This window comes from Xiphias gladius, chromosome 23 (assembly GCF_016859285.1).
Source record: "Xiphias gladius isolate SHS-SW01 ecotype Sanya breed wild chromosome 23, ASM1685928v1, whole genome shotgun sequence".
NCBI classification, from domain to species: Eukaryota; Metazoa; Chordata; class Actinopteri; order Istiophoriformes; family Xiphiidae; genus Xiphias; species Xiphias gladius.
In genome coordinates, this window is record NC_053422.1 from 20151592 (window position 1) to 20177063 (window position 25472).

At 39.2% G+C, this 25472-nt stretch overlaps 1 protein-coding gene across 8 annotated transcripts; it reads right to left on the bottom strand.

Moving 5' to 3' along the window:
• Window positions 1-12267: 12267 nt before the first annotated feature.
• On the bottom strand, window positions 12268-23650 carry LOC120785180 (cytoplasmic polyadenylation element-binding protein 4-like). Of its 8 annotated transcripts, none has more exons than XM_040119637.1 (12): window positions 23512-23650; window positions 21454-22573; window positions 21226-21324; window positions 20243-20336; window positions 18343-18393; window positions 17675-17698; window positions 17080-17256; window positions 16655-16744; window positions 16420-16538; window positions 15708-15822; window positions 15430-15611; window positions 12268-15262 (listed from the first exon to the last, which is right to left on the bottom strand). In XM_040119637.1, exons 2-12 carry the CDS (start codon window positions 22516-22518, stop codon window positions 15035-15037), a joined length of 2244 nt encoding a protein of 747 aa, XP_039975571.1. In that variant the 5' UTR covers window positions 22519-22573; window positions 23512-23650; the 3' UTR covers window positions 12268-15034. The 8 variants fall into 8 exon arrangements, with proteins under 8 accessions (XP_039975571.1, XP_039975569.1, XP_039975573.1 ...); XM_040119635.1 differs by having other exon boundaries at window positions 17080-17259; XM_040119639.1 differs by having other exon boundaries at window positions 20243-20333; window positions 23512-23649.
• Between the last annotated feature and the right edge of the window lie 1822 nt (window positions 23651-25472).

The following is a 25472-nucleotide window of genomic DNA, read 5'->3' on the forward strand; positions in this document are numbered from 1 at the left end:
TCCGGCTTTCCCTCTGCAGGTACACCTCTCTATGCGTCTCATTATATTGACCCTTTGCTAAGCCCTGCCCCTTTGTCGTTAGCCACTGCTAGTCCATCAGCCTGTCGCCGGCCACACTGTCACTAACTGCACTACCTAAAGAAATATTATCTAATTTTTTGGAAAAACAAAAAGCAATTTCAGACATAAAAGTCCACAGTATGTCTTTGAGTGATACTGTATATCCAGGAATCAAGGATGTCACACTGACATGTTAAAAGTTAAAGATAGAATTTAAAGCCTACAGATCACAATGTAAAAGTTACAAAAATCCACAACAATTGCATGAGAGTGTACCAGAGCCGTATAGTGTCAGACAGTGGTTGGAGCTGGCCAGTGCTACGCTATGATTGGCCAGTCTGCGTTCGAGGGGTGGGATTGAGCGAAGGGTCAAGTGATCGCACGGCAGCTGACACAAACGTGAATGAGCTCCTAACGTTTTCTCTGATTGATCATTGTACAAGTAAATATAGCAGAAATCATGGCACATCCGTTGTCTTTAACTTATGTTTATGGTGATTTTGTCAGACAACCTCCTGGTTATAAAACCAGGATTTTAGCAGTCTAGAGCAGCAGCTTGGAAAAGGCTTGGAAGTGACTGCTGGTTAACATGTGGTCTTAATGGGCTGCATTTCAGTCAGTATTTCATGCTTGTTCTGTTGTCTGACAATAGAAACAGAAAAACATGTAAACAAGAGCAGCTTTATTGGGAATTTGGCTGTATTAAAATACTATGTATGTGAGCACAGACAGAGACAAGAGAGAAACAAATATATAAAGGGTGGTCCAGACATATACTAGGTTTTGACCTAGTCTTTTTAAATAATTTGAGGGCAATTCAACAGTGCATAAGAAGCCCTCTGTAATCTGCCACCAGTTGGATCTGTCTTTGTAGTCCTTCCTCCAGTAACAAGGACCGATTAGCAACCAATCCATGCTGTCAACTGGTCTCAGCGCTTAGAGAGTTCCTACTGGGTCTGTCTCCCATTGTTAGGGGAAGATGCACTGGGGAAGTTACTGACAGAGCTGCTGCAATACGACCATCCAACCAAAGTTTACAAAGTCAGTGTCTCTGTCTGGGGGAGCAGCAGCGGACCAGAGGGATAACGTCCTCAGCTCATATTGATCGCCCCAAAAACCATTTAGCACTGCTCTCTCTTCCTCCTCGCTTGGTGTCTTGCATAGGGAATGGTCATATTACATTATATTAATTTATATTTGTTTATATTTTAAAAAGTGAGGTTTGCGTCTACTTTAGCCCTGGGGTTGTCTCCTAGACATGCAGCATCATGTTGAAAACTGAGTGAAACACACTGCTACACACAACAGCCTACGGACTTTATCACTGTAGCCATCACAGGCCAATCAAGACCAAATCAATATTTCATCTGGAGACAGTTAAAATAAACTACCCATAAAAAAAAAAAAACAGAACGACAGAACCACGGACAACCTCAAGATAACCGATGTTTAATGTAGTTGTAAGTATAGGGTAGGTTGGATTACAGTGAAAAGTAAAACGGGCTCTTAAGATGTTTTTCTCAAATCCAAGGAGAGGAGTTTATTTGGGGTGCATTTCGGCTTGCATGCCTTCGGATGCGTCCTGTGTTATAAAGCTGACACCCACCACTCCCAAAACTGTTTATTTACTGAAGCACAGTGGTTAGAGTGTACTGCAGTCTTGCTCTACATATTAACGTGTATGACCATACCTCTCTACTTTGCAATAACACATCTCCAACATCATAACAGTCAAAAGACCAGAAAAAAACAATCAAATCAGCCTCAAGATTGAATTTATTAGCCTTTCGTAAATATCGTTTCTTCTGCACTTTCCATGAAGATGAAAATGGAGCTACAGGGCTTTAGCTCTACACAATGGAACGGAAGTAACAAAAGTATGCACAAGTACCCTAATTATGCCATAATTTTTTAGTTTTGAAGTAATTCAAAGTATAATGAATGCAGAAGACATTACGTCTTTTGACTTTTGAGGACAAAGGGGGAAACCAGCTTCAATCTGAATGGGTAACTACATACTGGGATGCTGGAGGTGGTCAGATTATTATTGCTACTTCAGTCTCTTCGGTCAATGCAATCATTATTTCATGGTTAGTTGATGGATCTTTCAGCAGCTTCATTCTGTTTCCACACACTGTTGTTTGCAGCAAGTCCCTTAATTATATTTAAAAAGCCAAAACAAATTAGACTAAACCCCTGACTGATGAAAAGACTGGAGCTACATTAAATCCCAAACTCACCACAACAAATCACGGATGTGTTATTTTGCAATGTGCATGTGATACAGTATCGCTCTGGTAGATAGTCCTGTATAGCCCGATAGTCTGGTAGCAAGTTAAACGTTTTAACTTTGACTCACATTTACTGTAAAAAGCAAACCACAAAAAATGCTAAGTTATGTGATTTCACAAACTCATTATCAAAATTTCTTCCTGAAACTGAGCCTTGGCTTCAAGAGGTCACATTTATGTATCAACAATCGTGAAAAATTAGTCATCACCATCAGCAGCGGGTGAGAGTGACACCTTCCGCACAGCCTTGCGGGCTCCTCCAGGCAGAGTGATTACACTGTAGTGTAGCTACAACCAGGTGATGCACAGGTAAAACATCACCTTGACAAACTATCCTGCCATTATTTTTCATGGCCTCTGAAGGGGATTTTACAAATGACGGATCAATCCAAAAATAAGTATAATTATCAGTATAGAGGAATCTTTGTTTTACCCTGGTAAGAAAAGTGTTATTTGTGTTCTATTGGCTGCTAAGAATATAGTGCCATTTTCATAATTTACAACTTGTCATCAATCGTCATACAACAGACATAGTCAGTTTGAGACACAGGGAAAGCAAAAAACAAGTCTGGGCCATTCTGAAGAGAAAACTGTTGCACATTGATATATCATTGTGATATATATATATATATATAGCTTGGTTTGCATTTTCAAGTCTGTAGGATAGTGTAGTTGGTGAATATATCTTGTGTTTTTCTGCAGATGGCACCAGCACTAAAAAAGACACATTGGTCTAACACTTAGCAATAGTTTGCTCTTGGCTTGCAAAGGGATCTTTGATTTTACAAGGATAAAAGCAAGTAAAGTGTTAAATGCTGTCAAATCAGATACTTTTAAAATATTATGTGGTTGCCTCTCTTCACTACTAACATCAGAATAGGGAAAACATAAACAAGTTACAAGATTTTCTTATGTTGAACATTTAATAAGAATGTTTTTTATTTAAGGCGTCTCCATTGGCCAAGTTGGCCTAACTGCTCAGGGGATTTTGAATGATTTGATTTCAATATTTTTAGCCATGCGGCTATGGATGACAATTTTCCGGCCCTGTCAGTCGGTCAACCACTTTGGTCCAGACTGAAATACGGAAAAACTACTTGATGGATTGGCATGATATTTTGTGCAGGCGTTCATAGTTCCCAGAGTATGAATCCTAATGGCTTTGGTGATCCCCTGACTTGTCATCTAGCATTGCCATAAGGTTCACATTTGTGGTCATTACTGAGTTCTCACCAGCTTTTGGAGGAATTAAAATTAAATTTAGAACGCATATTCCTGTCCCCCTCGGGATAAATTGTAATAACTTTGGTGACCCCTTATCTTTTCATCTAGTACGACCACCAGGACAAAATTTCAATTTGTCCAATACTTTTATGACCAAATACCTGCAAAACTAATGACATTCCCATCAGCCTCAGCTGTACTTTTGTACTACTTAGAAAATTCTAACATGTTGACATGCTAAATTAAGATATTGAAAATGGTAAAAAGTACACCTGCTAAACATTAACATGTTAGCCCTATCATTAAGCGCATGTTAGCATTCTGATATTACAGTCTTATTATTGACTGATGTTAGCATTTAGCTCAACATACCACTGTGCCAATGTACAGCCTTACAGAGCCACTAGCGTGGCTGTAGACTGTTAGTCTTGTTATATTAACAATGAATCAAATGACTGTGTAATGTAAAAGTAGTAACTCATACTGGCAAACCCACCAGGAATTGTCATGGTACTTTGTAGTTGCCCTCAGCTATCCAGGGCATTGTAGTGTCTTTTAACTCATTGCTTTGGTTTTACAGCCTCCAGCTTTACTGTTTATGTTCGCTGTTATCGCTCTCAGAGTTGTTTCCAGGCCACAACAGACAACTGTTTTCACAAAAAATGTTCTGATAAACCCACTGTACACTACCACTCCAGCACCAAACAACAGACAGACAAAGTTATCAACTAGCTGGTGAACATAGCGAGCATTTAGCAGCAGATACTTCCCTCAGGAGTTGGTAGAGACCAAAACAGAGCTTAAATGCAAGTAATGATTGGACTTCCATAACAACTTCATAAGGTGATAATATGTCAATGTTGTGTTAATAGCTTGTTGCACTGCTCCCTAGTGGCCAATAAATGCAGGGTAAGTTCATTGTTACCGGCCACAACAGCATGTGTATGTGTATGTGTGTGTGTGTGTGAGATCATGGCAAATCGTGGTCCTGGAGACACCTATTGTAGTGGAAACTACCAAAGAGGTGGTTGTGAGTATTTTGGCAGGTGTTTTTATGTCTGTCTGTTTGTGGACAGATTTAGTCACAACAATAGGGTCACAACTGTGTGAGATAAAGTCACGAAGCTTTACAGGCGTGTTGTTGAGATCAAAATGAAGGCTGAGTTCAAAGATGAGCTTGGTCTGAGCCATAAGTACTGAGTACTCATGTAATAATATAGTAATAACTACTGAGTACTCATGGGTCTGAACCCCAACATGTTGATGGGCGTCGTGGCTGCTGTGATCCCATTGCAAGATGGTCTCTAGTTTAGATGAAAATAATTTAACTTGTTTATTCACTAGATAAAAATGTACACATGTACAAACATACACATCTATAATCAAAGAAAGGTAAATCCAGGTTTTATACCATTTATAGTGTGTTCTGTGTATTTTGTTCTGTGATCAAACTGCAGGTGGAGATTCTGGAACTTCTGTTTGTGTCGAAGACAATGTGACTGTGAGCTAAATGAAAAAGGTCAACCAAAATGACACAGCACTTTAAATTTTGCTGAGCGTGGGACTGAGTAAAAGAGATGGAACGTTATCGCTTCCTTACCTGCTAGAACAACACAGCTCTAAAATCTGCTGACGTTACAAAGTCCTGTTTCACACATTGAGCCATATCAGTCAGGAAGTGGTACAGTATGTGTTAAAACACAACGAATCATGAGAATCACAAGCACCTCCACACTGCTGTCTAAGGATGTCAAAATTTGAATAAACTCAAAATGCAATCTAACCTCAGAAAGGTGCTTAGAGTGCAAACAGAGGCTTTGCATTTTATAGTTGCAACAACAAAGGGCGACTTCATGTAAACATGAATTCACAGATAGGCCCAAACAATACTTAATACACAACATATTTTATTGCTTTACATTACGCTTTACAACTCAGTGTCTTTTATTTATCTCTCTAACGCATCTCCTGTTTCTGCTGACTAAATTATTTTCTGAGCCGCTCCTGAACAACAAAAACCAGTTCGTTTCAAACTGCACAACATCTTGGGGCCTCTGTCCATGTAAACAATGCAGCAAACCACCAGTCATCATGCTCAGCAGTCTGGAGGTACAGCTGCCACAGCCTGACAGTCTCCTTGCAGACCGCAGCTCTGATTAAAAGGCCTGTTTTTATACGTAATCACCACCCCAACAGTCATTTAACCTTGACGCTGTAAAAACACTTGCAATAAACCGCCTGTTTACTAGGTCAAAACAACCAGATCTATTTGCTGCAGACTAAATCAGCCTCCAAACTTATGAATTCCTTTCTGAAACAGTGTTAAAGCATCTTTAATTTTCTGTGTTCACTTAAGCTGAATGTAGCATGATATAACATTAGTACAACAATACTCAGCACAACCAAATTGCTTGTAGTTGTATTATAGAGGGAACAGATAATGTCAAAAGTCAGATTTTAAACAATATGTTATTCAAATCAGCTGTGAAGTTTTTGCTGCAGGAACTTTTAGAAAGCAAGAGTGTTACACGTCATTAAGCTTTTTTAAAGATAGGCTGCAGTTACAGATGAATCAAGTTTGATTACATGTATTATATGTTGTGGTGGTTTAAGGTCGTGAGAAAGTTAATCGCATTAGTGACCACAGGTATACCAGGAAAACAGTCCACTACCTAAATGTAGCAATATATCTGATAATAATCCTATGAAAATTCAAAAGCTACAACAAATGTATTTTTAAATTGTTAAAATACTTGCAGCTGTAGAAAATATGGGTGGTACACTATCTAACAACATGAAGTGCTCTATATTATAGCACATACTGTACTTCCAGAGGCAACACTTGTATGAACTTTAGTGAGAACTCTGATAAGGCTGCCATGGTGTGTTCAGGGCAGAAAAGGGTAAAACAACTGGCCTCTAAACACAGAGGCAATGAGGCTCATCAATCTAAACATTAAGAAACTGCAGAACAATTTAAAGTAAATTGTCCATGGGTTAACAACAATTATTTTACAGTTAAAACTAGAATGGCACTCAGTAGAGCGCATACCTCCGCCAAGGCCAAATATTGACCAAAATGTTGAAAAATGCTAAGGTTAAGGAAAGTGATATAAAATTCCTGGATCTGCCCCTTTAACTGGATCCGCACCAAAATTGAATGAGTTCTTCCCTGACCCATGCCCCATGCCTCCACAAGTTTGGTGCAAATCGGTTCAGTACTTTTTGCGTAATCCTGCTGACAAATAAACCAACAAACCAACAAACAGACAGGAGTGAAAACATAACCTCCTTGGTGGAGGTAGTAATCACAGCCATATGCTGCTCTCAAGTTGATTTACTAATATAAATTCTAATAAAAGGAGAAATCTTGAAACCTTTGGTGGCAGATTCATCACTGAAACATTTGGTGGGTCAATGCCATTACTTTATATTATTCACCACTTTTTTTTATGAATGAAAAATGCAACTAATGAACAATGACAACAAAACCAGCTGAATTTATTTTGCTATGAAAACGTTATATTAATAAATAAAACATTTAAATCCACCCAAATAACAGATCCTGCTTGTCACCCTCAAAAACATAAACAGTATTCTCTTTTGTAACTTGTTCGGTAACTGCAGCTCATAAATTAGCAGCTTTTGTAACTATATAAGATGTCAAATTGTCTTAGCTTTTGAGACAAACTGCACTCAACTTCTTAATCTTAGGGAACAATTCTTCAATTCATAGAGGGACAACACAGGCCACTATCTGAAATGTAAAACACACAAGTAACAAATGTAAATTTTACATTTTCATTGAAAAAAAATATAATCCCACCATACATCTTTAATACAACAGACATTTATTCATTTCCTGATGTTACCATAAAATTGGCTGGTGACATCTCTGTGCCAGGGTCATAAAAATGAGTTAATTTACAGTGTAAGACTATACTGTATAGTTTTGTGCAACCTGTAACTAAAAAACTACCACAGCAGACATAAATATTAGAGTAAGTGGTGCCCTCTGGTGGATAATTAGGGGATATTTATCTTAAATAATCTAATGGTAATTCCTTCAACATGCTATACTGTGAATGGACTCATAGCATAAATAAATTGTTAAATCTCATGCAACACTACTTTATATTTTTTGAGAGTTGTTTGTAGTGTTACTGTACTGTTAATGTGTACATAATATTTTGTTCACCCATTGTTGTTTTGAGGGGTAAAAACATTACAGTACACTCTACAATATTATGTACTGTACTGCTCTGACACAGTCTCCACCTACACTCAAAGCTACTGCCTTTGTAAAAGCTTTACCCGACTAATACCAGGCTTTTTTAAATATATTATCACAAAGACTTGAATATGGACTCTTTTAATAAAATAACATTGTCCATTGAACCTTGTGTAAAATACTGTTCTCTCAGTTGCTTTATTGTCTGAAAGCACATTTCCAGTGTGCACAAATACAGCAGAACCACCAGACTGTGCCTTGTTGTAACAATGGTTTTCAACACAGCATCAGTTGGCCTGGCTGAGGGTGATGAGTCGCTGTCTGATAAGCTGGTTCTCCTCCAGCATCTTGGAGATGGTCCTAAGGACTGCCAGCTTGGCCTATCCAGGACGGGGGTCACATCCCCAGGAAAAGAAAGAGGGAGGAATAAAAGAGCTTGGTAGACTAGTTCATGAGTACAGACAATACAATGTACATATGTGTCTGTATGGTGGATGAGGAGGAGCAGACTCAGTGGTTTTATTAATAGGCCTTGTTTAAAGTAAACAATTTGACTTGTCATAGTGGTAGGAAGAACACAGGTGTTATTGATAACATTAATGATGGCTCTGTTCTATTCAAGTGTCCCAGTAGGTCAAAGCAGTGTGCTACCTGGAAGTCAGCCATTTCCAGTCATTATTATTATTATTATTATTATTATTATCATTATTATGATTTTTATTCACACACCTATTTTCCCTACTGTGACATGTCAAATGTCCTTTTCACTGGATTTAACAGAACACACATTCACTTTTATTTGTATTGGCTAGTATTAAATTGCCAGTATTGAAGTCCAAATTAAATGAATATTTACAAACTGATATGTTACCTAAACAAGTATGTTAAAATAAACAGTAAATATCTGTGTATGTGCCATCAATCAGAAACAATGTGTGGGCTCTAGTTAGTTTTTGACTATGACTGGTGCTTAACTACAAAGTGATTGTGGCACTAGGGTTAATCTTCATATCCAAGGTGCTGAAAAATACAGTATAGCTGAAATGTGAGCACCCACAATAATGCTCATGTTTAGAGAATCAGAGTCACAGCCCACCCTTCTGCTTTTTGTCATCTATGCAATTATAATCTGGTAAATAAACTGGTCATCTTAAAATTAAGTCAAACAGTCAAATATGCATACAGTGATGACTTGTTAGCGCTGGAGATTTTGATGTGCAGCAGGCCTAAAAGGAATTGATATGTTACCGTGTTTGATTTTTTTTATTATTATTATTACATTGAACCCAAAATCATAGAGTTCAACACAATTGAACAACAAAAATGTTTTTGAAATTTTTCTGTTTCCATTGTTCAATGTTTTTTCCTGTTATTCCTTGTCACTGCACATACTGTATACTTTGCATAGGGCCTACCTTTTTCTTCTCGTTTGTTGCTTTGCTAGTGGGTCTCTGGGAGAAAAAGAAAACATTTCCACCAGCTGAGTCTGAATCTGTGCCAGCACCTGATAACAAAAAAGCTAAATGTGAATATGAGGCCTCTTCTGCTGACACTGGAGCCTACCAACTCTACAGAGTGCTAATTCATAGCTTATTTATGCTAAGTTATTTATGCATAGCTTATTTAAGCTCTGTAAAAAGCAAGTCAATGTTAACTCTGGGGGTGGACACAATAACAGTTTAATGACAACATTTTAAGGGAATCCTGTGCACAACACCGCAAACAATAGCCTAAAAAGCCACTCAGTTGAATCAAAACTGACGACGATATCTCAGAAAACTTGAATATTAGTAAATGTTTTAGAGAAGTTGTTTGCTGCAGGAATAGTGTATTGGATTTCCTTATGACAGTAGCTCCCAGCCTTTTTAGCTTGTCACCCCATATTACAGGTCACGACCTTTGTGTAGACATGAGTTATGAACAGTTCAACCACACAGACATTTTTCCTTCTCGGGTTGTTTTATCTTGGTGACTTAGTGCCTTACAGTGGTGAAAATAGTCAGCATTTCACAAGAAAACAAAAAACTGATATAAAAAAAAATATATAGTTTTATGTTTATTTATACATTGTTTCAGGGACAATGACACTGACAGCCGAAAGGGGCTAATTTTCAACCTTTGAACATATTTTAAATGTGGCGTTAAAATAACAGACATGTTCTTTTTCTTCCCTCCCAAGATAAACTACCGCTCATTTTGCTGGTTTTAATGTTACTCTGGGTCAGAAACTGCTGCTAGCCAGCTAGCAAGAGCTAACCTCACTAGCTACCTTCTTAGCTAACATTAGCAGCTACATTACCGTGACTCCATCCTCCTCCGCTCACAGACGTCTTGGTTTTATCTGCGGCGGGCTCCAACATCCATCTTGCCGCTGTTTGGTCCTCCTCTGTCGCCGTCTTCTTGGACAAAGTGCGAGCGCTCAGTTTTGGGAATTTGACTTTTAAAATAGTTTTTTCACCTCTCGCCCGCTTGTTCCCGCGCATGTCCCTCTGGCACTGAGACGGGGGATCAGTGAGGTCCATGGTCTGATCCCGTTGTGGTTCATCTCTTTGACTGGAGCCCGCCTGTGAGCCAAACCGGGGCACATACACAGTCTTAACCGGCGACATCTTGCCCCCCCCCTCAAACTCTAAACCACCAGAGACTGAAGTAAGACACACTTGCCTTTACTTACAGGTAGTTTAAAAAAAAAAACAAAAAAAACATCTCTTTAGCCTACTGTGTCTGTACTGCAGCTTAAATCTATAAACTATGCATCAAATTTTATAGGCCCATCATAAGTTTTTATGTCAAATCTTAATGTGTAACATAACTAGTAACTAAGTAAATGTGGTGGAGTAAAAATATTTCTGAACTATAGTATTGATTATTATGACATGAAATGGAAATACTGAAGTACAACTTCCTCAAAACTGTACGTCTAGAGTAGATGTACTTAGTTACATTCCATCACTGCTAAAAACGAATTCCTAATTCCTACTACAAAACCACTATCTGTTTTGAACACCTCCCTATAAGCATTTCATTACTGACAAAATTTGGTCACTGTTAACAAGAATTATGTTTCTATGCATCAGGGTTGTAAAATCTGACTTTGAGCTCATTCATGACATGTTGTTGCCTATGTGTAATATTTTCACTTAGACAAAATACAGGCTTTTATTAGACCAGAAAAGTTTTGCTGAGAAAGAACACAGGGGGTTTAGGTGAGCTAAATAACACCCACATAGGCCTGAAATAAACCTCAGCCTATAAATACCTCTGACCCGATTCAACTTAATTCACCAGATGTGCCAAACAAAGTGCTCTCTCACAACAACAGCATCAGGTATGAAGCTCACATTTACTTGAAAACCTTTAGGAAGCAAATCAGTTATCATAGGCCTCTCAGGAAATACTTGAATAAAAAAGGAAAGAGCTTTAATTGTTGTAAATCAACATTAGGCATATAATTCTTCCTCACAGCTGTTTTATTCGTTCAACATCTCACATTACAAATACTTCAAATGTATGCATACAGTTACAAACAGTTGGCAGCAAATGAATATATGACATTAGATCTTTGTTTTACTTCAATACTACAAACCAACTATAAAAACTGACGTCTGTATTGTAGCGTAAATTAATCAGGAAGAAAATATAAAAATTGAACTTACGTATAAATGTCAAATGACTTAATAAAAATGAAAATATCAGGTAAAAAAAAAAAAAAACATCTCTTTAGCCAACTGTGTCTGTACTGCAGCTTAAATCTATAAACTATGCATCAAATTTTATAGGCCCATCATAAGTTTTATGTCAAATCTTAATGTGTAACATAACTAGTAACTAAGTAAATGTGGTGGAGTAAAAATATTTCTGAACTATAGTATTGATTATTATGACATGAAATGGAAATACTGAAGTACAACTTCCTCAAAACTGTACTTCTAGAGTAGATGTACTTAGTTACATTCCATCACTGCTAAAAACGAATTCCTAATTCCTACTACAAAACCACTATCTGTTTTGAACACCTCCCTATAAGCATTTCATTACTGACAAAATTTGGTCACTGTTAACAAGAATTATGTTTCTATGCATCAGGGTTGTAAAATCTGACTTTGAGCTCGTTCATGACATGTTGTTGCCTATGTGTAATATTTTCACTTAGACAAAATACAGGCTTTTATTAGACCAGAAAAGTTTTGCTGAGAAAGAACACGGGGGGTTTAGGTGAGCTAAATAACACCCACATAGGCCTGAAATAAACCTCAGCCTATAAATACCTCTGACCTGATTCAACTTAATTCACCAGATGTGCCAAACAAAGTGCTCTCTCACAACAACAGCATCAGGAATGAAGCTCACATTTACTTGAAAACCTTTAGGAAGCAAATCAGTTATCATAGGCCTCTCAGGAAATACTTGAATAAAAAAGGAAAGAGCTTTAATTGTTGTAAATCAACATTAGGCATATAATTCTTCCTCACAGCTGTTTTATTCGTTCAACATCTCACATTACAAATACTTCAAATGTATGCATACAGTTACAAACAGTTGGCAGCAAATGAATATATGACATTAGATCTTTGTTTTACTTCAATACTACAAACCAACTATAAAAACTGACGTCTGTATTGTAGCGTAAATTAATCAGGAAGAAAATATAAAAATTGGAACTTACGTATAAATGTCAAATGACTTAATAAAAATGAAAATATCAGGTAAAAAAAAAAAAAAGTTAATAAATATAACCTTCCCAGCATACAATTAAAAACTATTGAAATTTTGCAATCAAGTAATACTAACAGACATAATATTCTTTTCATCTGAAAATGTGGAGCACAATACAGTAATTAGAAAAACTAGACACGTCAACGAGTTTAACACATCACCCCAAAAATATAACAAAAATCTGATCAAAATGATAGTTATACATTTCAATTCAAAATAGAGCAAATGCTAAATACATTATCGACCTAGTATATACAATGTTTTCAATCACAGTAGCATGGTAGTAGCAAAATAAGTAAATAAGCACAAAACTAATGTTTAAAAATAAAATTCAGGTATAAATTAGTTTTTTTTTTTTTTCTTGCAGACATCAGCATGAACAATAAGAAACAAACAATGTGTAAATGACTGCATGGTTTATATGGATTAAATGACTTACACTGCAGAGACTTGTTTCTGGAAAGAATAAGTATTGCACATAATGGCTCAAAGGTAACTTGCAACATTAAATCACATTCAGGTTATGTCCCAAAGCATGCCACATCACAAAGGGGGTCAAGTGATCAACTATCCTCACCTATGTCCCACTGAGTGTCCTCTACATTACAAAAAGCATCCAAAGTGTTGTCACTGTGTAGATTGCATAAACATCATGTCTGTGTAAGGAAGGCAGACTCCATCATGTAAAGAGAGGCTATAAGAGAGGTGATCTCAAAGAGATAAGGAAAAGAAAGTCAAAAGGGAAAAAGGAGATCTAGTGCATTACATTAGGTCCTGCATTAACACTAGCCATTTTATTTCTGTATTACATTATGCATGCCAAGAATAAGTAGAACTTACAGGCAGGTCCAGGAAGAGGATCTAAATATTCAAACAGCTGATATCCACTCCGGTGATAGAAGGAAAGGTTTCACATTGACCAAAGCCAAAACATTTACCCTAATGATAATCTTATTGACTACACCTAGGAGCGAAATATCAGAATATATTTTCAAGACTATCAAAATCAGTTTAGAAAGGTCTTGTCATGCCTTAGGATCCTGTAATTAGGTTTATTAGGACAGAGGAGAATCCATATATGACTGGCTAATGATAGCCTTATTTTTTTTCTTTATCTTCAGAATCACACCAATGCACCAGACAATTTTCAGATTTACCAGCACTTAAATATATAAAAGCTAATTGAAAATTATATTAATATCATTCATTTTCTTTTTAAATTAAGTTTACCATAAATGCAGATCTCTTAGTAACAAAGGTACAAAATTATTTTTCACCAAGTGAAAAAAATGAGGTATTGCAAAAGGAGTTCTCCCATCTGTGAAAAATGTGCCTAAAATGACTATTGAAAAAAATATTTAGAAAAGTAGTGCATAATAAATGTATATATGTTCATGACAAAATAATCAGCTATAAAACACTGTACAAAAATCAGCAGGCCATGTATAAAATAATATCTTTATCTCTGTGACAGCAAATTCTAGCTACTACCATATCCAACCACAACACTTGTGATAGAAGCTCCAGTCATGGTAGAGCGTGCAGTGGTACACCATGAGGACAGCTCAGGGAGACTGGACTGTGCATTCCCATTAGTTTGTACTACATTAGCATGTTAGCTTCCAGTGCTAATATCCCTGACAATATAAAGTGAGCAAATACTACTGCCAATACCTGAGCCCTGAGGGCTGTGTCTTTATTAGCTGAAACCCAGAAACCAAAACTCCAGACAACTCCAGCCTTTCCTCTGTCATATGACAAGAGGACACAACATTATCCTAAAAACCCTCAGATCAATGTCTGCTTTTGATGATGTGTTTTAGGCCAATCTTTGGTTTGCCCTTTCTGGTTACAAAGTGTCGACTTTTAAACCAAGACCAAAAAAAACTCATGCCAGCAATCTAAACACGTGTGCCAGTCTGAGGGGAGATTTTGTTTTTTGACGTGGCCAGATGCTATACACTGAGCTGTTTGAAAAACTCAATCGTCCAACCATGAAACGGTGTTCCTCCTCTGTTCAACCCAACCATTTGCACTCAACCTTTGGTAAATGGTACAGTTGTTCTCTAATCCTGCAAGCAAAAAGTAAGAAAATGCACCCTTCCTAAATTCAACTTCCGTAGTTAGTATACTGATTTAGGTATGATGAACCTCACTTAAATTTTATGTTACTTTTGACAACAAATGTAAGCAGCTTTGCCAGCTAACACGAAAAGAAAGTACAGTCAAGTCAGAAAACGTCTAAATCCAAATCTAATGCATCCATATGCTCATGCACGCTTAAAGTCAAAACATAAATGGGATTTCACTCTCTTCTTAGCATTTACTTCTTTTAGAAGGCCCAATTAAAAATAAAATAAAATAAAATAAAAAATAAATTATTATTATTTTTTTTTAACTTAAAAGAAAAGTGCATTTATTTTTCATATCATAGCCCGTACCCCTTCCCTAACTACCCCTTTCTCAGTCCCTCCCCCGATCCTGCATTGTCTCCCTCCCTTGCCCTCTTGCCTCAGTTCCAGCGGAAGGAGATGTGTCGTGGTCGATCCCCTCCCTCCTTCACCAGCGGTTTGTGGAACTCACGGCCAGCCCGGGAGTGGATGGCTGCCCAGCAGTACTCACAGTAGTACTGCAGACAGGTCACGTTGGCGCAGAAGAAAGGAGCAAACTTCCCCCCACAGCGGGTGCCCTGGCACTCATCACACAGCTGGTCGTCCAGGACATATGGCTTCACTTCCACCTGGGAGGGAGAGAATGGATGAAAGGAAAACTGTTAAAATGGAGGTCGAGAAAAATCTGAATGCATGAACAGCAGCATGTTGGATAGGTCAAAATTAATATTTCACAACATCCACTCTCCATTTTTAAGACATGAATATAAAAGCTGCTAGCATCAGATAGACTCACCCGTTTATCAATCTCCCCATGCTGCAGTTGAACAAATCGGGCACTAATGGCTGCAATGTAGCTTTGCTGATTGGAGAAGGCCACTCGCCCTGCCCCCTTTGGATACTTGAGTTCAGGGTCTGTGTCAATCCCAGCGTAACACACTCCCCCATACAGACGGTCCATGATCATGGCAAGCTCCACTGGAATAGCAATGCAAAAAATTCGAGTTAATGGATTCTAAACAGTTCCAGTCATAGGGACGTAATGCATTTAGTAGTCACCACACACACACGTACCTGCACGTAGGGGACGAGGGACACCTCCTACAAAGATAGTCTTCCTCGGGTCCAATGGCTGAGAGCCATCCATTACAAAGTCACTGTCATTCAGGTTCCAGGGCCGGATCTGGACCTGCAAAACACAAGATGAAAAAAAAAGAAAAAAAAAACAAAAAACCCCAAAACATTAATTTCCTTTCAGTCAGGCTCTTTATGAGCAAGATACATTTTAGATAGTGAAAGCGGCTTGCTGCTCATCTAACATGGATTAACAAATTTCTTTTGTTCAGTTTCCTGATAATGGAGGATGTTGTTGGTGGTGGCTGGGGCTTTTTACATGACCCTGCTGGAATGATGGAGAAATAGTGTAGATGCTCCAACTGCTGAGGTCGCTATTTTCACATATGGCTCATTCTGTGCTGTGGGCACACTTACTGTAACATCCACATGAGCGTACACAAATATAATGAGGTGGGTATACCCAGATATGTACCACTAAAATTAGCCTTATTGCTTACTACAAACCATAGTTATCGATCCATTGTTCATTCAGGTTTTGTGAGAAAAATGATAATTGCTGCAAAACCCTCATTTGGGCAAACAAATAAAGGGAGCTGTACTGAACTTTGCAGTTTTCTGGGATACAAAGATCAGACACTAAAACAAAGACCACTTGTGCGGATCTATAATATTCTGTATTAGATATAATATCACAGAATAACATGCTCACAGGCTTGTCTTTGATGGTGGGGCTGGAGACACACAGGTAAAGCTTTCCGTCCTCCTGAATGCAGGCATCAATCAGAGCCTGAACAGAGCTCTCGTCTTGGAACAGCAGGAATGCGTAACCTGTAAAGGTTTGACAAACAGAACAATGAGCACACACAACAAGAAAACGTTCATCATCACAATGCTGTAGAGTCAACACGGTGGCACAAATGTAGTGTTAAACTGGTTTGACTTACCTTTTGGTGGAAAATAGGACTTGCTCTCTGCCTTGTGAGGCCAGTCAACGAACAAATGACCAAATCGACGGAAACTGGCAGTGATTTCATCTGAAAAAAGAAAACTCTGTTCGCAAATCAGTAGGTAAATCAATCAGTACCACCGTTAAAACTAACTAATGTTACAGAAACTGAGAGAATGTTTTGTTACACTATAACTGAACTGAGGTAGTAGAGATACTTTAAAAAAATGGCTGTATTACATGCAATCAATTCTCACAAATTAAAAAAAATAAATAAATAACTTTGCTGTATAAACATTATGGAAGTCAAAGAAAAAAAAAGTTCAGTATTGTTGGTTTGTTATAGCTTGTGATCTCCAACAATGTAGATTAGAAAAGACTGAACTTAGCGACGCATCCACTGTAGCCATAACATGCTTTTACCTTCGTCTATGTCTGGGGGCAGCCCTCCAACAAACACCTTGCGAGAATAGCGTTCCACACGTTCACCATTGAGGTGGGGGAAACAGTGGGCTGAACCAAGGCCAGGAAGCCCCTGGTCACCTGACTCGTCCTCTCCAAAAGAGCGCTCATCCTCCATGGGGAACAGAGAGGAATGACCTACTGGAGAAAATGATCTGGATTACACATACTGGCTCACCGCTTGTGACGCTGAAGCAGAATTCTTACTGTTTCGAAAATGTATTAATACAATGAGCAGGGAACTTGATTGGATGTAAAGAAATTAAATTATGTTAAGAAATATATACAAAAGCAGCCATGATTACCATTTTAATGACACATTAAAAGCATGAGTATCATCACCACTAGATCTTCGCAGGGAACCTTTAAAGGCTTTTACGCCCTGAAGAAAAAGGGGCTCAAACCCTGACAACATTCAAGGCAGAAATAATCAGTGACAATGACAAAATCAAGCAGACAAACACAGAAGCCAAACAGCAAAGAAGTCATCATTTCAGGGGTCATTAATGCTTTCTAAATAACTATGAGCAAATTAAGACACATTCACAAACTTTACCTCGTCTTCTGCCATAACTTCTCGCTGCATGTAAAACAACACAAAAAACTTTTGAAACGGCTATTTGAAAAAGGCACATCTTAAAAAAAACGTAGAGGCTCCAACTGACATTACAGTATCAACTAGATGCAGATGAAATCATTCAGATAACATGGTATGTAATCATAACCAAAAATGGGGAAAGAAAAAATAAAAATCTGTGCCTGCATTTTTAATATCACTACAAACAAAGGCACATCATTTGTCTTTGAGAGCATATCCATGGTGTCATATATTTGCTCTTTACTGTGCCTGAACCTACCTGACAACATTATTTTCCTAATTGAACTCCCTATGGTGAGCCATTTTGGTTGTGTACCACAGTTACTAGCACAGCAGTTTGGAAAGTTATAAAACAAGTACTGGGACTTAAATCATTTTATGTTTTTAATCACTTGTTATACAGCGCATATTAGTGTAGCTATATGATATCCAGAGGTTTCACTTGTTTTTTATTTTATGTGAGCTCACCAAAGTAAATTGCAATCAACTGCTTTTAAATGGTAATTAAATGCTGACTTGCATAAAAAATGGTGCAAATTACTTTCTATCTGCATTTGGCAGGCATTAATTTCAAGCCCTGACCTCTGCTAAAGCACTGCATATTTGTATTCATGTCATTCACATACCATTCATAGGTAGAGGCCCGTCTCCACCCTGGTGAGAGAAGCTGTAACGTCCTATGTGACAAAAACAGGAGAGGCCTCAGAACACCATGTCATGAAATGATTCCCAAGTGGAGTAACACTTTTACGAATTCCTTTCTCTTACATATAAAAAGCTTCCAAACCCACTGATGTTACGTTGGAACAGTTTGGGGTAATGTATTCTGTTCTGTGTCTATCGGAAAAACAATCGTGATGGCATTTAAGATTTGAGAAAGTATGAAGTTATTTGGTAGACAAAAATCAAACAGTGCACGAATGTAGTTCAGATTATTCTTACATGTAAACAAAAGGTCCATGTTAGTGTAATATCATATGCAAGAAAAATACTGGAATATATTCAAGAATGTATGTTAGCCTTTGTGTGTTACATTGTGAAAACAATGCAAATTATTAATAGATTATTGAGGAAGCTGACTTATTAATTAAATGACAGAAAACATTAATATGACAAATGGCAGGAAGACTATTAATAATGAAGGAGAAGTTTCAAAAAAGAAAGTACATGCATCAGCTGGACAAAATTTGCATCAGTAGAGCTGGCTGTGAGGGATTCTTTTAAGATGGACTACAACAAAACTGAACTGCAATGTTTTATTAATGAGGGAGTTGGTTGAGATCAAAGAGAAAATGCAAAAATTATTGTTCCAGAGACTGAGACAGAAATGTACTTTCATGTAAGACTGAACTGTAACCGATCTGAGTGGATCTCATTCATGCAATGTTAATACTGAACACCTGATTTGATTGTAAAATATGAGTAGAGTTTTTGTACTGACAATAAAAATAATAATTTTGATACTTGAATTTGAAAATTTGAAAAATTTGGATTTAAACCCAGAACTTATATTATCAAAGAATCTAACCAGACATGCAATGCCAGTTTTTGGTGTTATTGATAGTCACTGCTATGGACATAATTTGGTGGGTACTAAAGAACCCCTTAAGTTTGATATGCATCCCTTCTTATAATCCATTTAAAATCAAATTCTACTGAAAAAAGAAAGAAAACAGGAAAAAAAAAAAACGGATATAGGGAAATCGCTACTGTCAAATATTCAATATTATATTATAAACTTTGGGGGATACTCTCCGCCCATTGTAGGAAAGTATATTTTACAGTGTATCCCTAAGGGGTTAGATAAATTAGCAGAAGAACAAAGGAAACCTTTTACACATAGTACTTGGGTATCTCACCTCAATACTTCTTGAGTGCCAGCCTAATTGTGCCTGTAGCATCCTTTTAATGTCATTACCAAAACTCAGGTATCATATTGTCACCCATATTGAAAAATTCTGAATGATACCCAGCTCTTCATACAACACAATAACACTGCACTCAATATAAATAGGCGAAGCTCATTAATATTTGTTTTTTGTTGGTGCCATTAGTACCAAATTATTTTATGCTGCAAGTCTTAAAATTATGACAAAATATGTAACTGTATTAACAAAGAAGAAGTGTAATCACATTTAAAAACCCACTAACACTGATGGAAAGACAAAATAATGTATTAGTTTGACAAAACTTCAAACTGAAGAATCAGAAGTTGCCATTGAGCTAATCAATTGTCCTTAAAGTCTAGATGAAAACCAACATTGTGGGCGTCACCAAATTGCCATTTACTACATTTGTTTTTTGTCCACCTGCTGTGGATACACAACCTTCTAATTTTTAGGACCCAATAAGCAGCATGCATGTTCAAACTTGAGATCTGCCGTCAACAAAATCAATTGCTAGCATTGTGAGATAATAGCCAATTTGTACTTGCTGTCAAATACATGCAAAAACCGGCTGCATTTATCCACAGCCAGTGGTGAGGAAAACTATCCCTTCCTCATTATTGTTACTGTGGGAACCAACCTTTCATGGAATCCTGCTCAGCCCTCATAATGTCAATCAGTGAGTTCTCCAGAGAGTGCATACTGAAACCATCAAAAGGCCGTGTTCTCTCCTGCTGAAAGAGAGGGAGACAACAATTAGCCTCCTCACTTCCCACATCACATCTAAAGCAGCACAAGCTGCAAGAGCCCTGACATAGTTTGCTATGACGCTAATAGCTAATAAAAAAAACTGCAGAGAATATCCCCGTAGAGACCTCCAGTGGAAAGCACTGCAAACAAAATGGATCCAAGAGAGTGCTACACAAAACCACCTGCATCTCTCTGCTATAAAATCACATCTCTGATTTCTGACAGCATCAGATAATATGATGTGCTACTTAAGGAGCTAGAAGAATGCATCCTTCCACTTGACCAATTTCAAATCAATACAAATTCTAATTAAATAGCCTGAGGTTGAAAGATAAATTAGTAATTGAATGAGTAATACAAAACACAAGAAAAGCTAAGATGAGTAATACATAACACTCTGTATCTAAATGGACTGAGAGCATGTAAAGATGCAGTAGAGCACAAGACTTCTCAAATCAAGACAAGAGGAAGGCCATGTGATCACAGCAGATAAGAGTGCTCTCCTTAAACCAGATGATCTAGATAAGACCTCAGACACACACATACACAAGAAGTTTCAAATCATCCATTTAGTTGGCTTAGCTGTCATGTATTGTGTTTTTCTCAAGGGCTTATTTGTTGAATTTGATGCGGATGAACATGTTTAACAGGATTAACATCATTGTCCCCTGGAGGGGAGACAGACATTTGCATTTCTTGGCTGTATAAGACCATAGTCCACGTCTACTGTAGTTTTCAAGTGAAGGTCAACTGAGCTGAACTTTTTTTTTTTTTTTTTTTTAGAAAAGACACCTAGTAATTCCCAAAACATTGGCCTGGGGATTACCTACAGAACGTAGGTAATCCTCAGGCTGAAGTATGTGATATGCTCACCTGGAAAGGGTAGATGCTGTCACTGCGGCTCATACTGTCCTCCACCCATCCCTTGTGATTGAAGCCAGAGCTATTTCTTGAGAACTTCTGAGAGGGAACCTGTAGGACAGATAGATGAGTTTCATGCAAGTCTCCTAACCAAATGTATTGCGTTCAATCATATCACTTAAAGCAAATATCTGCTAAGATTTATCAGTGTTTGAGATGAGTCGTGACAATCTCATCTACCTGGTTGTTGGGGAAGGACTTCTTCAGCGGGGAGATGGAGTTAAGGCCTGTCATGCCTCCACCTACCCCCCGCCGATATTCTCGAACCCCCTGTGTGCCTCCCCAGCCACCATACCCACTGGGGCTCCAGGAGGTGGATGTGGGAGTGGAGGGACTCTGATAGCTTCCCCAAGGTGAAGGGGGTTTGTTCTGGGCAGGAGTGAGGTGGGGCAGCTGGGTGAACGGTCCAGTGCGATGGGGATGCGGAGGGAAGGAGGGCTGGGGTGGATGAGGGCTAGCTGGGGAGCGCCGGTGCTGCTGTGGGACCCCCTGACCATGGGGGTGGTAGTGCTGGGGGTGAGGTGTGGGTGTGTGGTGCTGAGAGACTGGTCCAATCTGTGGGGAGAAACTTCCCCCCGCCCCAAAACCTGGACCAGCATGGTGAGAGAAGTTCTGGAACAGCAGGGGCGGTCCGTTGGCATTGGAGCCAGCCGGGCCGAAGAACCCTCCGACGTCTTCCCCGACCACTGGAGACTGGGTGGATGGGACAGCAGGGGACCAGTTGTTAAAGCTGGTCAGCGAAGATGAGGAGGAGGTGGACTGTGCACAGCTCGTACCCATTCCCAGGCTGTCCTGGTAGTCGAACCCGCTTAGCACCGGGGACTCCATCCTCAGTTTCTCCTTCCCACTGCTGCTCTCCAAAGAACCCTTCTCTAGTGAACCGTCTTCAGGAAGAGCTCCCTCAAGCTCTCCTAGGCCTCCCCCAGCCTCCTGCTGGCCAGGAGACAGGGCCTGGGGCTGGGTCTGGACCTGAGACTTCTCCTGCATGTCCTGGAGGTCCAAGGCTTTGGACTTGTCTGACTCCAGAATCTCATCTTGCATGTTACTGTGTTGGGCTACGGCAGGGAAGAGCCAAGCACTGCCCCCATTGGTGGAGCAGGTGTTGTTTACGAAGGAAGGGGGGCTGGGGGGGTTGGAGGGGTGGTGAGGGTGCTGGGGTTGAAGGTGAGGAGGGATCCTTACAGGGAAAGCAGATTTGTTACCACTGCTGTTCTTCACCAGAACTCCGAACCCGTAGTCCCCCATTTAGGACAACCAGTAAATCTTCAGTTGACTTTTGGCTTTCACCTTCTTCTTTATCCTAAAATATGGGTTGAGGAGGTGTGGGGGAGGAAGGGGTGACAAAAAAAAAAAAAAAAAAAGCAAAAGCATAAGACTGTTACACCTTTTTTTTTTTTTTAAAGCCTCGCCAAACGCAGTTAACGTGCTTGTGCTGCACCCTGCTTGGTCTTGTGATGAAATCAATGAGATTAAATCACTAACTCCCTTGGCCATGGAAGGCCTTGATGAAATATAACACTCGGATAGCAGGCGGGCGACCACAGAAAACACCCAGCCTAACCAGCGCTGGCAGCTAACAGCCTGAGCTGGTGAAGCTGACGTCTCCAAAAGGTCGTTACGCAGCTAGCAGCAAGCTAACAGCTGCTCCGCCACCTTCCATGTGCCCTATTAATCATGCAGGTCCCAGCGGTCAATTTTGAAGTACGTTCATGCAATAAAGTGCGTATGTGAACGCTCAAGCGCCGCGGTGGCTTACAGCACGGACACCTACCGAATAATCTTCCTTTTTCAGCAATGACCTCCTCGTACGCAACCATTTAAATACAGGAAAATGTTGATGACGTCTCCTGTCTGCTCTGAATCTGGGGTAGTTCCCTTCACCGAGCCGCTAGGCTAGGATAATAGCTGATAACCGCAGCGACGTTGTAGCATATTTGCAGACCAGCTTGGAAGCAATAAACGCTTTCAGCGGCTACGGCGTTCCGCCAATCTTCGTTAACGTTCACGGCACCGTTATCTACGACAGCACGACGGAAATTTTCCAGGACATGACAAGTTGGAAATGGTGTATGGCTCTTTAAACGACCTCGTCTGTTTCGTGTCCTGTATGTTCAATGTCACACAGCCTACCAATCCCTGTCATAATTTTTACATCTCGAAATAACGTAACGCAGCCTCGACCGCTGTTCGCACGTATCTACAAACGTGTGTATTTGGTGGTATGTTGGGCATAGCTACCTTCAGTTCTGCGTCATGACCTTATCGTTTTGATGTTGCCATATTTTAGCGTTTTTCCTTTTTCTGCACTTCCTAGGCAGCCGGTGTAAATGGTCTCCTCTCTCATCTAGATGACAGCTGGGCCAGTCGGGAGACACTTCCGTCTACAAGCCCCGCCCCCGCCGTCAGCCACCAGCCACTGGGCGTCAGGATTTCCCTCCGAAGCCCCGCCCATTTTGGCTAAAAATCTAACACTTGATTGGATGATTGCGGCGAGGTCACGCCCACAGCACGCCTGCTGAATAAATGGCACATGCACTCAAGACGTTCTCCTCCCAAATAAGGATGCCTTCAAATCAATGGGAGGAGTTGGTGTACGGAAAAGAACATATATTAATGATCCAAGGAAATTTATATCTGAGCCCTCAACCAAGACAAAAAAATTATTTTTGATATAGGATTACTTGAAGCAAATGTAATGCAAAGGGTTAAAATCCAAAGTCTAGTATTGGTAACCATTTCCTCCAAATGCAAATGAGGTAATTTGGCTAAACAAATGTTTTTGCCCCTCACCTTAGCCTGTAGCAGTTGTTCAGGCCCTGAAAAGCAATTAATTTTTTTGATAGATAGATAGATAGATAGATAGATAGATGGTTTGGGGTTGGATTTTGTTGCATTGTTATATCCTAAGACCACAGCAAATTAAAACACAGAAATCTCATTAAAATAAGATGCCGCTATTTTCAGTGCTTAATGGACCTTGAGAACTTGATTAATTTTACTCTGGCCAGATCTGTGCACTAATCATACCACCATATCATACTTTTACTTACTAAAATACAGATAATATTATTTATTTGGCTTTGTGGTCTTCTTCATCTGATGTTTAGTTGCAGGCCAGAGCCTCACATAGGTGTGCAATTCTCTTTGCTGAAGCTGACTCATTAAAACGTTAATGATCAATCACCGGACGAGGAAAGAGTGTTCTGTTCAAAAGAACTACTCCTGCTGGACCTCCAGTATACATTACTCAAGTGGGAGAACAATTAATTGTGTCAAACCTATTCAAGCAAAAGTAACTCTTTTAAACTGTTGTAGTAAACACCATACAGCTAATTGCAGTCACTGTGAAAGGGCATATTAGGTATTCTGACCAAATCTGTATTAACATGAATACTCCAACAAGAAATTCATGTGCAGTTCAGCAACGCTGTTGTGACTGTTGACCATTTTGTCTCAGAAGGCAGTAGCAAATGTTGCCTCAGTAAGGAAAAAGCGATTCCAAGCAAACTCAAATGGAATATCTTCATGATTGTGAAATAACAACTCAACTGTAGGCTGCTGGGTGATTTTTTTTGTAAAATCAATACGAGTACAGTCCATCTTTGAAGTTAACTTAAATCAAAGGAGACTCATTGGTTTCAGAACGTTCTTAGATAAGCAGAATTACCAGAAGAAGTGGCTTGATTTCAGTTACCTTCTCCCCCAGTCTTTTGAAGTATTATTTACTGCTTGTTTGGTGAGTTAGTCTTGTTAACACAGTGTTCCACTCCCTGAAGGCAGACCCACCCTTTATTTATATCCTGTAGTAGCAGAAGCACACACCACCCCACCCCACTCCCATGTGCTGCAGGGCCTGTTGGGGTGGTTTAACAACACAGCACCATTTGTCTTGAGCTTCTGGTTTCTTGTTGAAAAATAACAGACTGCTATTCCAGGTGTTACTGGTTTGATATGCTCGGGTCAGTATCCACCAGCTGATCGAGGCAGCTATAGCACTAGTAAGTTTGTGCGTTTGAATGTGTGTTCCACCATCCTGTGTATGCTGCATATATGCTCTCTACTATAGGCCTTTTGAGGCTGACAGTAACCCGAGCACAGTGAGTCGTGTCAGCAGTTTCTACCCTGGGTGCAACGCACTTTGTATTCCCCAAGGAAACTGAGCTGTGCTGCAGAGGTTCCACTCATTTTCTGCTGCTAAA